At 39.9% G+C, this 13,958-nt stretch overlaps 1 protein-coding gene across 1 annotated transcript; it reads right to left on the reverse strand.

Annotated features, from left to right (window-relative positions):
* On the reverse strand, positions 1–8,863 carry il10 (interleukin 10). The gene is made up of 7 exons (XM_031747775.2): positions 8,726–8,863; positions 7,708–8,257; positions 1,761–7,625; positions 1,540–1,599; positions 1,255–1,419; positions 531–593; positions 1–411 (listed from the first exon to the last, which is right to left on the reverse strand). The coding sequence occupies exons 3-7, from the start codon at positions 1,923–1,925 to the stop codon at positions 316–318; spliced, it is 549 nt and encodes a 182-aa protein (XP_031603635.1). The 5' UTR covers positions 1,926–7,625; positions 7,708–8,257; positions 8,726–8,863; the 3' UTR covers positions 1–315.
* Between the last annotated feature and the right edge of the window lie 5,095 nt (positions 8,864–13,958).

A 13,958-nucleotide genomic window follows, 5' to 3' on the forward strand; every position in this document is an offset into this window, starting at 1 on the left:
ATTTATTGCAATTTAACAGAAGGCACAATAAATATAAAAAACACAGAATGACACATCTTTATAAATAATTATAACAAATGTAATATTATTATAACAAAGTGTCCTTTTTTTAAACAAAATGATAATGATTCAAAAGGATCCTAACAGAAACTTGTCCATAGGACAAATTAGTTATAACGTCTCATAAAAAATAAAGACAACAGTTCAGTAAGTCCCATACAAAAAATTCACATCTGTCAATGCTTGTAAAAGTTCTTTTTCTCCCAGAGATGAGCTTCATATCTTGATTTGGGTCAGCAGGTCTTCGAGCAGAGGTTATTGTCTGTGTCGCTTAGAAGCCAGGTACGTCTCAAAGTAGTTAAACAATATGTCCAGCTCTCCCATGGCCTTGTATAGACCTCTGCTCTCCATCTGCAGATGAGCAAAGACAGGTTCATTTAGTACAAATGGCGAAAAGTATAAGCATGCACGTTCTTTTGAAATCAGGATTTCAAATATTGCCTCACTGCACGTGAGACTTTGACACTCACCTGAGTGTAAGTAGAGTTCAGATTGTTGATGTCGAACTGTTTTTTGCAGGAGAAGTATTTCCTCTGTAAGAAGAGCAAAAGAGACATGATGTTACTACTGGTAAACTAGGTCTGCATGCAGACAGCATTAAGAAAAGAACCTTTCGGCGGCAACATTCAGTCTCTTGTCTTCCCTTTTTGCACAATCTGGAAGATGCACACTTGTGCATTTCAAAAATCACATGACTAATGCAGTATTGACTCGTTCTGTGAGCACTCGCTTAAACCCGTATCAACCTGTCGCAGGGTACTTGGAAATTTTTTGTCTCAATGAATTAAGAAATTGAATAATTGAATATTTGTAAATGCAGAGTAGAAGCTAACTTCCTTGCAGATGATCACACAAAGTCAAACGGCTATTTTAAAAAAAATCAATATAAAACTAAATTTATGGGTGTATTTTATCAACCTAACCCTATCCACCTGACCAAACATAGTGATTACTTGTAAATAGTTTTGATTGAATTCTGCTCCTTTAATAGCATTCAGCAGTTTCTTTCTTTTTTTTTGCCATCTTCAACGACTTGAGCGAACATAACAAAAAAGTAATATAAAGCCACTGAATGGTACTTTAAGGCATGCACTTGCGTATTCTACAGAGGATACCCGTGACCTTAAAGCAGCGCGAGGTGAATATTTACACGGTTTGTTTTGCTGTGGGAGTTAACACGTGTCAGATACTCACACACTGGGTGACATCTCTCTTCAGGGTATTGAAAATTTCTTGTATGGACTCCACGTGAGGCTTTAAGTCCTTGATCTCTTCAGTCACTCCGGCCATGGCTGTCGGCAGAACCGTGTCCAGGTAAAATTCCAGTAAGCTGTTCATGGCGTAACAGGCAAACGGGCTCTGATGGAGCAGAACACCAGCGTGGTTAGTTTCATGCTTTTCTTATCAAATCCTAAACTCTGCGCATTTTCTGGTTCCGCGAGACAGAACGAGGAGGCTTTTTTTTTTCTAGAATCTTACCTTAAAGGAGTCTTCGACGGACTGATCTAGCAGCGCTGAGTCTAAGTCGTCGTTTGCTTCCTGCAAAAACAGAGCGAAGGAGAAAAAAATAGTAAGTGCGCCGTGAGAGACCCGTGCACCCACAAAGACTGACAGGCAGAAGTGAGAAAGTGCAGCATCCCCGCTGTGGGGAAGGCTGGTGATGCTGCAAAAATGCCTGCAGAGAACATGCTTATACTCACGTAGAAATCTCTGATCCGTGAATAGTCCTGTCTGAGCTTCTTGAGCCTGACGGGGAAGCCCTCCACGAAACGGCAGCAGTGGTTGTTGCACATAGGAGAGCACAAAGCAGAGCTGAAGAAAGACGCGAGCGCCAGGACGCACAGGAGGACGGTCTGAGAAGTCATTCTGCTGGATAAGATGCTGAAGTATTCTGGCTGGAATGAAGAGAATAGCTGGTCCACAGAAATGCTGATGCTCCTGCTGCTGCTGCACAAAAGGCTTTGTTGGATCTTGCTGAATTGCTCAGAAGAGAAAAATGTGTATACTAGAGCTCATCTGTTGCCTTAATTTATAGCAAAATCTGGCGATCCTTTAGGGAGGAGGGAGGGAGGAGACTTACTGGAAGAGAAATGGTTAAACATGCTTCATACATGAAGGGGATTTTTTTTTTGGCCTAGAAGCAGCTAGTGTGTTGCATATGTTCTACCACTCCCATCATATGGGTTGGTATTGACACCATGGAAATAAACTCTGACATCATTTTCTGTGATCAATAACTGAATTAGAAGCTATTGATTCTTTTTTAAAATGATTTTTCATATGGTACTAATATTGCATATATAATAAAAATGCTGCCACCACTACCAGTAATAGTAAATATAGTTATCCTTCCACACATCATTATTATTATCATTATATATTTTGAATTTTTATTCAACCTGTTGCTTTTAGGTGACAAGTTTACACACATCGACCCTACTAAGTTCCTAAAATGAGCAGATAAAGAACTCCAAACTGATTTTTCAGTGTAAAAACTGTGTTTAAAGTCCATGAAAAGCAACGTATGACTCTATTCACAATAACAAAGGAAATCGAACCCCCATATGGAAATGACATGAATTGTGGTTTGACTATGATGACGCTGTGGATTCTCGCTGCATGTCAGACATACGTAATAAGAGTGCTTTTCACTTTGAGTTGGAGTTACTGCAATCTTTCTTCAGATTCCACTATCTTTTTTCAGTTAACCATTTTGCATTAAAAAAACGTATATATGTATTCATATTTGTAATAGGGAAACGGCACCGAGAAGTGATTCAGTAATGTTGGCAGAGTAAGAGGTATTTCCCCCCTTAGTACTTTTTTTTTGAATGGAATGTCCAGCAGTCCAGATATTTGATATCAGTCTGTCCAATTCACACGTCGTCTTAGGTCGTGCATGTTAGGCAACACTGGCATTTTCAAAATACGCCCATTGGGGGGGGGGATCATTCTGTGATCGCCTCTGTGTGATAAACAGACTTTGCAGTCAGCAGACAAATGAAGGGTCAAGCTAAAGTTCATTTACCACATGACACACACATCATTTTGCAATAATATTGTAATAAGAGATTTAATAAAAGGGTTTCAAGTTGTTTTTAAAGGCAGAAGATTTGAAATGTCTAAATTATGGTGTAACTTTCAGTTTGTTACAAAAACTAAACAGAACAAGGGAACGCGTTGCGGTTTGGGTTTGGGAGGAAAAAATCAAGAAGTGGTCAAATCTATCCACGATATCTGTTATCTGTAAAATCTATGGTGTAGTCGTTCACCCGTTCACGAACGTGTAAAAGATCCCTGGTTTGAGACTGAGAGCCGACAAACTCCGTCCTCGGAGGGTCATGAGCTAGTGTACTCTCGTTTGGTCCCATGGTTATGTCATTAAGGCCAATCCAGCGTAAAATCTATGCATGGGGCAACACCTTAGGAAGTAAGGGAACAGCTGAAGTTACTCCATGTAAAATAAATGAATCAGCAGTGACCAGTTCATGGGAAACGCCTCGTACTTCACATCAGTGCATGCATGCGCTCTGCATTGTGATTTTATAATTTCATGTGGTTGTAGTTGCTTTTAAGATGCCTCTGACTAGTCTGATACGTCATTTTTCGTTCCAAAAATGACAAATATTCGGAACGTAATTTATCTAGATAAACTCCTGAGTAATAGAAACCCACACCACACAATGAATGAGGTCTTCAGACCTGCCATTCACAGAACTGAGGTGTTATCAAGGTATGATTATTTCAGGTTGAAATTGTGTTACTGGTATTAGTAATGCTAATCCCGTTTGCCATGAGATATACCTGAAACCATATGCAAAAGATTAGCAAAAATGATGTCATCCATTGGTTTGTGGGCTACCGTTTTCATGCCTCCAGTTAAGCATTTCACCACACCTTCCTGTTGTAGGTAGGTACTGAGTTGGAAACCTTTTTGTCTTAACTGCCTTAATTCTTCGTGGCACAGATTCAGCAAGGTGTCGGAAACATTTCTCAGTGATTTTGGTTCACATTCGCTTGACAGTTATGCACATCCACGATGAGAATCTCTTGTTCCACCGCATCCCAAATGTGCTCTGTTCGACTGAGATGTGGTGATCGTGGAGGCCATTCGAGTACAGTGAACTCAAAGTCATGCTCAAGAAACCGGTTTGAGATGATCTGAGCTTTGGGACATGATAACCTGCTGAAGGTGTCTATGAGAAGATGGATACTCTGTGATCACAAAAGGATGAACATACCCAGTAAGGATCCAATAATACACCAATAATGCTCAGGTAGGTAGGCTGTGGCAGTTAAGTGATGCTAAGTTGGTACTAAAGGGTGCCAAGAACATTATACAGGCAGCAGCAGCCTGACTGTTGATGCAACACCCTGCCAAATGTCACAGCACAAATCGAGACTCATCACACCTGACGTTTCTCACCAGTTGTGATGAGCCCATGCAAACTGTAGCCTCTGGTAACACATTCCCGCTTACGGGGAGAACATGCAAACTCCACACAGAAAGACCCTGGCCTGATGGTGGAATTGAACTCAGGACCTTCAACAGTGCTAACCACCGTGCTACCGTGCTGCCTGTAGCAAGCAAAAACTCTTCTCAAGACTGAAAAAATCTTAACAGCAATCTTAGGCAAGGAAAATGTTACTGAAACTGAAAACACAGTGCTCAAAGGTCAAAGTATTTACTGGGGTAATAAATCAAGAGAGAAGTTGGGTCATTTTCTTTAGGGGCTAAGGCACTTTATAGTTGACTTCTCTGTTCTGGTACAGAGGTTACATCAGTACTCCATCCGTCAATTATAACAAGCTGTTTCCTGGTTTTGAATCAGTATGTAGCACCAAAAAAAGGAAAACCGCATACATTTTAATATAGCTGCCTTTCTCGGGTGCCATTTGCATTTCTGTCTCATTTTAATATTCAATAAAGTAAACTGACAGAGTTGTGACTTTCACACTAGAACTCTGCAAAAGTCAAAGTGCGTGAAGTTTTATCTCTTTGTTTTAGCAATTTGACGATACTATGAAAAAGAATCTGCGCTGTCAGAAAGTTAAGTTAACATTTTCATTACGCCTTCATCTCAGTCTGTAAAAGGTAACCTGTCAAACGAAACCGCAAAGAACTGCTTTAGCAGTGATATTTCCCACACCACACCAAACAACGGTTTTCTTCTGCCAACACATCCCTTTTCGTGCCCTGTTCACAATTTGCTTCAATGAAATGGGGACAAAGCGGAGCCAGAGCTTATCTTGTCGTTTTGTTGTAACAGTCGGCTGGGAGGCGTATGCCTTGTAAATAATTAGATGTCTCTGTTGTCTTTGCTCTTAACCCTTCACCTCAGTTTCTGTCTCAGATGCTGTCATGCACCAGTGCTGAGAATCTGCTGTCAGCGATTTTCAGCACTTTACATGAAATTACTGCTGATATCACATCCAGTTGAAACCTAACCCACTCCTGGAACTTGACAGAAACGAGCTGATATAACAATGCAGACGCATTCAGACGAATGTGAATTTCTTGTGCTCTGCAGACCTGATGACTTGCACTCTGTATTGTAGTTATGCCTTTCCTCAGCCTTGTGCATCACATTTTTTGTCAGTTTATCAGAAACTAAAGCGTCTTTACAGTCACATTCACCACACTCCTCTTTCACTTTCACATTGTTTGTCCGTTTGAATGCGCGTGTGTGTGTGTATGTGTACTCTTTTTTCCCCTCATTTGTAGCACACAACTCTTCTCAGGTATGTTTCAGTTATTGTTTATACTTTGTGGCTTTGGTTATATAAACATAAACAATTGTTATGAAGTCTGCGTGTGTGTGTCTTCACTAGTTTTATGTAGCTTTAGAAATTCTCAAAAAGGAAATTATCAGAACTGCAACTGCAACTACTATGACCAGGGTCAGTAAGTATCGCTTATACCGCCAGTAACTCTCACATGAATGGGTGTGGTAACAAGTTGCATGAGATCTGATGTGACAGCTGGTAACGGGGTGGATAGATGCCTATTTTGAAGAATGCTCAGAACAGTAAAAGAGCAAATTTCTTGGAGCTTTGTCTTCGTTTACTGTAGTTGACCAACAGAGAACTTACGAGTAATTCTTTAGTCACTGAACTGTCCTCCCAGCTTACTCACTCTGGTGAATGTGGTCTGCTTAGTGATGGAAATGAAAAAACAAATTCATCATCATTTATTTATTATGTGATGCACACTTGACTGCGAATCGACTGGTGCTCATATAGCGCTATTTACTCTAATTGAGCACTTGAAGTGGTTTTTACCACAGGCCTCATTCATTCATTCACACATACATTAATACAAGTGCTTTTTGCCAATACCTAAGTGGTTTTAACCTGACATACACACACACACAGAAACACACATGCACATACGCGGGCATGCAATAATAAATAAAACGTTCTCAACAAACTTATTATTTCTGCAGAGCTGTACAAGCGGTACGAAAAACCCTTATTGGTGTGATGTGAAACTTAAGTAGCCCTGCGCTCATGTTGAGTAGTCATCTGTCAACTGGAGACACTCTGAAATTCCCTGTGCACACAGCGTTCAGCTGACCCGGACCTACTCACTCGTTAATCTACTTTCTGGTTTCGTTTGTAACTGATATGCTTCAGTTTGATATGATCAAGAATTAGGTTTCATTCTCCATACTGTCTGTATTATTAGCGTTTTTTAAAAAAAGTCAAAGTGCGTAAGCACATGCACATATTTGGTAATTTGCATATGTGCCTAAGATGGTGTTAACCGCACATAAGTAAGAACTGCTCATTGTGACAGCTCATGTTTTCCATATTCCTTTTTAATGTGTTGTATAAACGCTGAATTGGCGAAAATTAAAAATAACAGTTTCTCCGTGCATCTGTAATGATGAATCACAGTTTCATAGATTCTTATCGTTTTAATTCCATGCTTGGTCTGCTGTTCTTCAGATATATTTTTTTTTTTTATATATGAACACAGTAAGTAAACTGGCTCTTACATAGCACTTTTCTACTCTATGTGAGCACTCAAGGCGCTTTATACCACATGCCTCATTCACCCAATCACTTTTTTCCTATGTGCAAGTGCTTTCTGTCTAATATTCGCACTCTGATGGATGCATCGGGTAAACATCTTGCACATGCATATTTGGCATGCAGACTGGAGCAGCCAGGGATCTAACCACCAACCTTCCAATTAGTAGATGACCTGCTCTCCCTTCTGAGCTACAGCCACTCCAGACAATCGAATAGATATTCTTCGAATTACATAGTGTTTTGATATTATACCCCCTAATAATCAGAGTGAATGAATCATTAAACGATGCATGTTATTTTTTGGGCACTCGAGCTGCATGAACATCATATGTGTATTTAAACCTGATGACCAAAGCTATCCCAACATGATGTTTCACTGAACGTCTTGTGATATTTTGAATACTTGACAACTAACCTTAAGATCATTTTGCCTCTTCCCTTTTTCCAGCCAGTCTCAGTAAGATTATTGTGATGAACATGCTCCCCAAATAGCCACACTGACACAGGGGACATGTTTTGAAACACATCTGCAATGATAAATCAACCCAGTGAGGTGATGGGTAATGAAATACTGACTTTGCTTGAATCCACGTAAAGTCATGACTTGACCTTTAAGTCGTGACTTGTGACAGGCCTTCTGCTCATGAGTGCCTCGAATTAGCGTCTTGAAAACAAAGAAAGCATGATGTACTCATCATCTGATTATCACTCTTGATCTCCCTCCTTGTTTTCTGGACGCAAAAATTGACTCATTCCAAAAAGTTGATGCTGTTCATTTGGACGTGACGTTTTCAATGGGAAAAACGTCTTGTCACGCATCCAAGGGACTTCTTCAGTCTCAGCTGACTGCAGGTTTCCCCAACCCCAACAGTATATAAGAGGTGTAAATCGTTGGTGTGAATAGATTGCAAAGTCCTGGCCTGAGGAGGTAGGTCTTCTGTGTTGTGCCATCTGCTTAGCTGGAGGTTGTTTGGTTTCTCAGATGTATAAATCACGGTAATCCTCCTGACAGCATGCACAATATTACTCTGTTTCTGCCGGGGGACTGGATCCCTGGGTTGGAGCAATGTTTGGCACAGCGAGTATTGGGATCCGGTCCCCCTAACACAAATGGATCAAATGCAGCCACTGGGCAATATGATATCCGGTTTAGGGATCTCTGATCAATGCAAAAGAAAAAGAAAAAGAAAAAAAGCCTATTTAGTGTGTTCCTCTTTCATTCTCAGCAATGCAAAATAAAATAAAATATGGGAATCTTTGACAGTTTACAAACGAGGAAGGCAGGCTTAGTCATCTCAACATGCTGACCTAATCAAATATATTCTTGAAAGGCACAAAAGCTAGGCTGTTTACGTATGAAAACAGAAACCAACTCATGCAAAGCAGCTCCTGAATAAGCTCGAATATGCCCAGAATTTACTGGCTTTAACAGTAAAAAATGTTTAAAATCAACTTAAGTTGCACAAACTGCAATAGAGGCCAATGCATCACATTTTTGATGTCTGCAAGTCTCTTAACTTGGAGATCCAGTTAGAAAAATCAGTAAAATAGCTTTCAAGCTAGTGTGTAGGTTAGTGTTACAAAACAATATAATGCTGGGTTAGTGCTACATGGAAATACTACTCACGCTTGGATCTGTCAAAAAGTTCCATTTCTTGAGCCTGATGAAAAGGCCCTCTGGAGAGAGACCATGAAGTATTGTGTGAGACTTCCGAAGAAGTGCTTGTTGAATGTTAGAAGTCATCCCCCTTGTCGTAATGTCTAGCAAAACCTGGGATAGATATGAGAGGGAGGAGACTTACTGGAAGGGAAATGGTTAAACCTGCTTTTTTTTCCCTTAAATGGTAGCAATGCACATGGGGGCACTCGCATATTCTCACTCTGACATGTGTTCCGTCAGTGTAGGAATGTTCCAGAAATGCAGTCTATTTCATCCATTAAAGACACAGATGCTTTCACCTAATAACACCTGGAGGGATGCAACAGTCTTTTTATCTGCTTGAATTGAAAAAATACTGCTTTAGACAGGGCAGAACTTGGCAGCCAGACTTTTATCCAGAATTAAGCTGCAAAGGTGAATAATTTCCCTGTTATTGTCCTTACATCTGCAACTGAAAGAGACAAAGCAGGAGGACTCTGGCCTGATCTGCCAGAATAAAACTGGTTTACTGAATCATTGACCTACTTTACAAAAATCTTTTATTAATGACAACAACAACAACAACAATAATAATAGCATTAATAGTATTATCAGACCCACTAAACTACTAAAAATAGAAGTGAACTTAGAGCGGCCACATAATATTGCAGGGACTTTACCTTCCAATTTAAAGCACCTTGAGGTGACTCTTGTTGTGATTTGGTGTTATATAAATAAAACTGAATTGAACTAAATTTAAAAAAATTGTCAGAAATTGTGCCCATCCAGTCATTCTCTTCTGATTAACTTTATCAGGGTCACGGGACGGCTTGAGCCCAGCCCGGCTAACACAGAGTCACCAGTCTGTCGCAGGGAGAAAATAAGTTGTGGCTTGAGTCTGATGACACTGTGGATATTCTTTGGTTTTTGCTATGACCCAGAGACGAGAGTTTTCTAGTTTTTCTATAGAGAAGTGGTCAGGTACTCTTTCGGGTTGGACTCTTTCAGGAACTTTTAAACTTAGATGTTATAAAAAAAAAAACTGTGACTGAGTCACTGTGGATCAAAGATTTAAAAAAAACCCATGGGTTAGGGGTTAGGGTTAGACAGCAGGAAAAGACGTGGGAACAAAAGACTCTCCAGGAAAGAAACAAATTAAAATGTGTATTGTGTTTCGGTGTGTCTGTATATAAAGGAAGGAGGGACAAGTGAAAAGAAAATCCCTCCTCAGGAGCCCTGTCAGTTTCTTCCCCCACCTTGATGAGTCCTCAGGTTGATGTGTTTAAGGTATATTATTGGTGTTAGTAATGCTAAATGAATTGAACTGAACTGAATTTGTCATGAGACGTACGGTTCTATATGCAAGAGATGGATGCAGTTTGGTTGGGCTTTGACTGCACTGTCTTGGCATTTTACATCATTTGGCTGTGAAGGTATCTGCCGTGACTGGTTGGGAGTGAGGGGAGGAAGACAGGGCAAAAAAAAATGTATTGAGGTGTTATTTTGTATGCTAACTGTGGCTAGTAGCAGCAGACTTCTTAAGCCTGGATTAAACTCTGCTATGGTCAAGGACAGCTGGAGAAACGATAACTGAGTGGTCATATTTGTTACGCTTCTCTGAAGTCCGGTGTCTGGGGCACACGCACATTTGGTGCAGTGTAATATAAACTCTCCACACACAAGTCTCTATGGTCACTGGGATTTCTGCATGGACCCTAGAGGACTAGGACCCAGATTCAAGTGGACCCTAGAGGACTTGCAAAGGATAATCAAGGCTTTAGAGTGTGTTTTAGTTCATCTGAATGCTGAACAAGACGATTTTGATGAAATATAAACTGAAAACAAACTGTTACAAGCTCAAAATATTTAACTCAAGTGAAGAGTAGGGTCATTTTCTCGAAGACTTCTACGGAGTTCAACTTTTCTTGCAACCAGAGGATTTTTGCATGTTTAAGCAAGTTCCATTCTTGCTTCTCTTTTCAGACCATATAAGTCTTTTAGAGTTTTTAGCGATTTGTTCCTTATTTTCGAAACAGCATGCTACAAAATGCAAACCACACAAAGTTTAACACAGCTGCTTTTCTTGGGCATTTCTGAACAGTAACCATACAAATGAATTCCTGACTTTGACTTAAAAAATGTATGCGATTTCATAATACTACCAAAACGCATCTGTGCTAGGAGTTAAAAAAAAAAATGTTTGTCAAGTGGTTGTTTCACATCATCCTGTTAAATGTAACTGACAACTTAAACCGTGCCAAATCTTTCCTCTTCACACTTTGCTTTACTGAAAAAATAAAAAGAGAGCAAATCTTATCTTGCATCTGCCTGTTCTGCATATTTCAGATGTCTCTTTGTAAGTTTTGGTCTGAACCCTTCACCCCTTCAAAAGTTTCTAATGCTGTCACACACGAGTGCTGTTGAGTGCTGAGAATCTGCCATCAGCGATTTTTAGCACAGTGCCTGAAACCAGATGATGCTGATATAATATATATCCAACTGAATGAGTCCACTGCTGTAGCTCTGTACTGAAGTGTGATGAATGTCAGTAGCTGTTTGCAGCCCTGTGTACGTTCTGTCTCGGCAAGGGGAGGTTTCTAAGTCATCACTTTCCTCGTTCTCTATTTGTCAAATTTTCGTATCTGCCTCGATTGTTATATGCAGCTTTAAGTCACCTCCACACCCTAACGAGGGTGCTTGCTAGTGAAATAGTGGCCCACGCCGCCCACCACTGAGGGTCTTCCAGAGCTTTTGTAATACTTCCTAGGAAACAGAATTGAACGGAAACCAGCATTTCCCTAAATGGTGAAGAATGGTGATTGCAAAAGCACTAGCGGCCTGTTAGGAGACATGTTTGAGTATGACATGTTTTAGATTGGAACATTTGATCCTGACTCTTTGCAACCAGTCACAATTAGTGTGATCAAGTCAAATAATACCTTCACCGTGCTTGGAATTAGTGATCGGAACTGCTGGCATAAATCGTGGCACATCCGTCTGTAATATCCGTCAAACTTTTTTTTTGATCTGGTCCTCCAAGGTGTTAGTCACTCATGACCCGGAGAGCAAGAAAAAAAAGGAACAGAGTGAGAGAGACGTAGAAGGGTGCTGATGAATCAAATGAGAAACGACTTTGAGGAAAAGCATTTGCATTCTGAAAACTGTTTCGAGAAAGCTTTCTAGGAACAGAGGGTGAGAGTTTCTTTGGCCATCCGCAAACTCCTCTCTGTGGTTGCTGCGAACCCTGTAAATATTTATGTGCTGTGTAAGTTATACATCTGTACTGTTAGGTGTGGATAAAGGTTATTACATAGTCTGTTGAGGAGTAGGGCCAGAAAGCAAATTCATGTACCTAAATCATTTTTGAATACTGATGAGATTGTCTTGGGTTTGTTTGATGTGGTGACTTATTGGTAATATTAATATTTTGTTCTATTAGATTCAATTTTAACTGTGGGCTGTGGGCCAAACGATACTGGAGGAGGTGAGCGAGTCCTAATAAGTAATCAGGATTGTGGATATTTGTGTCTATATGATGTTAGTGATGAACCACCACGTTGTTGGAGTAGGATTAAAGCTCTTCATTGGATGTTGCCTTTTATTCTGTTCCCTCTATCGAGATGATCCCACACTTCTCCAATATCATTGCGGTCTGAGCTGTGGGGAGGCCAATCCATGCCTGATAGTGTTCCATTGTGTGTTTGGTATCAATTTCATGCTGAAAATCGAAGCCAGTGTGAGTCAGATGGTTTTTAAATGGGATCAAAACCTGATCAAACTTTCCCGCTTTCATAGTTCCATCAATTTTGACAAGATACGCAGCACAGCTGGCTGAAATCAAATCTCACAATTAGATTAATCAGTTCGTGAGAAGCACTGTTGGCGCTAATCTTCAGTCCAGTTCTTGTGTAATTTGGCATAACTCAGCCTGTTTCCCCTCCTTAAGAATAGTTTATTTACAGTGGATATTAATAAAATGTTCTTATACATTGTTGTAAGTAGAGCTGTAAGTGTCAACAATCCAATCGCTTATATATCCGTTACTTGGCTCACATTTTCTGAAACTAAGCACACGGATTCATGCCTAAGTAAAAGATCTGTACAATATGATCCCACACATCAGGTTTACTACTTATCTCATTTTCATTTTTCAGCAGATTGTGACACCAGAAGAGGAAAATAAATTGGCCACAAGTTTCGAAGAAAGATAGTACAACATTTTAGCTAGAACTTCATAACTTAGGTTTCACTTTTACTCCAATTTAACCTTTATCAGCAAAGTGAAAAAAAAAATGCCAGCAGCTTTATGGATTCACAGAACATGAGAATTGCAGTAAGTAGGTGTTAGTTTTTTTCCCCTGTGCTTCTTTTTATCATACTTTGTGAGGCGTTATTGTTCCTGTGTAAGACATGATTACATGTATACTCTGTCACACGTCTGTTGTTTCTGCTGCTGCAGTGATTAATAATCAGAGGAAGCAATTTCCTTTGTAATATTTGACACAACATTCACAGTATTGGCATGTATTCAAGCAGCTAGTAATCAGATGTCTGTTCAGACAGAGCCAGAGGGCTTGCTACACATCCACTCTTAATCATGAAAGCATGTGTGTGTCCTGTTAAGTCAAATTGTTGAATGTTGTCATTGTGTTTCTTAGATTTGTGAAGTCTTAGTTCAAGCAGTAGGATCAAAGCCGACTCAACATGTCCCTTAAAGCTTGCTCAGATAATGTCCCTCAATTAATTCTTTTTGCAGACGTGACAGGCTGATTTGTTCTCAGGTGATTTATTGGAACTAATAGGCCCAGTCATACAGTATTACAGGCATAAAACAAACCACGCATTAAGAAGCTGAGAAGGCAGAGCAGCCCGCCAGATCAAGTTATCTACTAGCTGTACATCTGCTGCACATAAAAAAGACACATCAGATTAAATGGATTTGATCTGATAACAGTAAGTGAAACACATTCTCTCTTCTTCTCTTCTCTTCTCTTCTTTCAAATATAGATTATATATTAGAGGAAGCATCACCATGACTTCCAGCCATAACTTTATCGTGTCTGGACTTTAAAAGATCCCCTTTAACACTAAATCCCAAATATCATAAAAATCATAAACAATGCCTTTGGACTGATGTCAGTCCTGACAACAGAATAAAGCAATTTGTCCACATGTTCCCAGATACTGTCAGCGTTTGTGCGAAGCAGAATACTAGACTGTG

The sequence above is a fragment of the Oreochromis aureus genome, linkage group 5 (genome assembly GCF_013358895.1).
Source record: "Oreochromis aureus strain Israel breed Guangdong linkage group 5, ZZ_aureus, whole genome shotgun sequence".
In the NCBI taxonomy this organism is placed as follows: Eukaryota; Metazoa; Chordata; class Actinopteri; order Cichliformes; family Cichlidae; genus Oreochromis; species Oreochromis aureus.

Coding starts and splice junctions, on each gene's coding strand:
- il10 (XM_031747775.2), bottom strand. CDS start 1,925: ATGACTTCTCAGACCGTCCTCCTGTGCGTCCTGGCGCTCGCGTCTTTC. Junction 1,600..1,760: donor CACGGATCAGAGATTTCTAC/GTGAGTATAAGC, acceptor CTGTTTTTGCAG/GAAGCAAACGACGACTTAGA. Junction 1,420..1,539: donor CCGTCGAAGACTCCTTTAAG/GTAAGATTCTAG, acceptor CTGCTCCATCAG/AGCCCGTTTGCCTGTTACGC.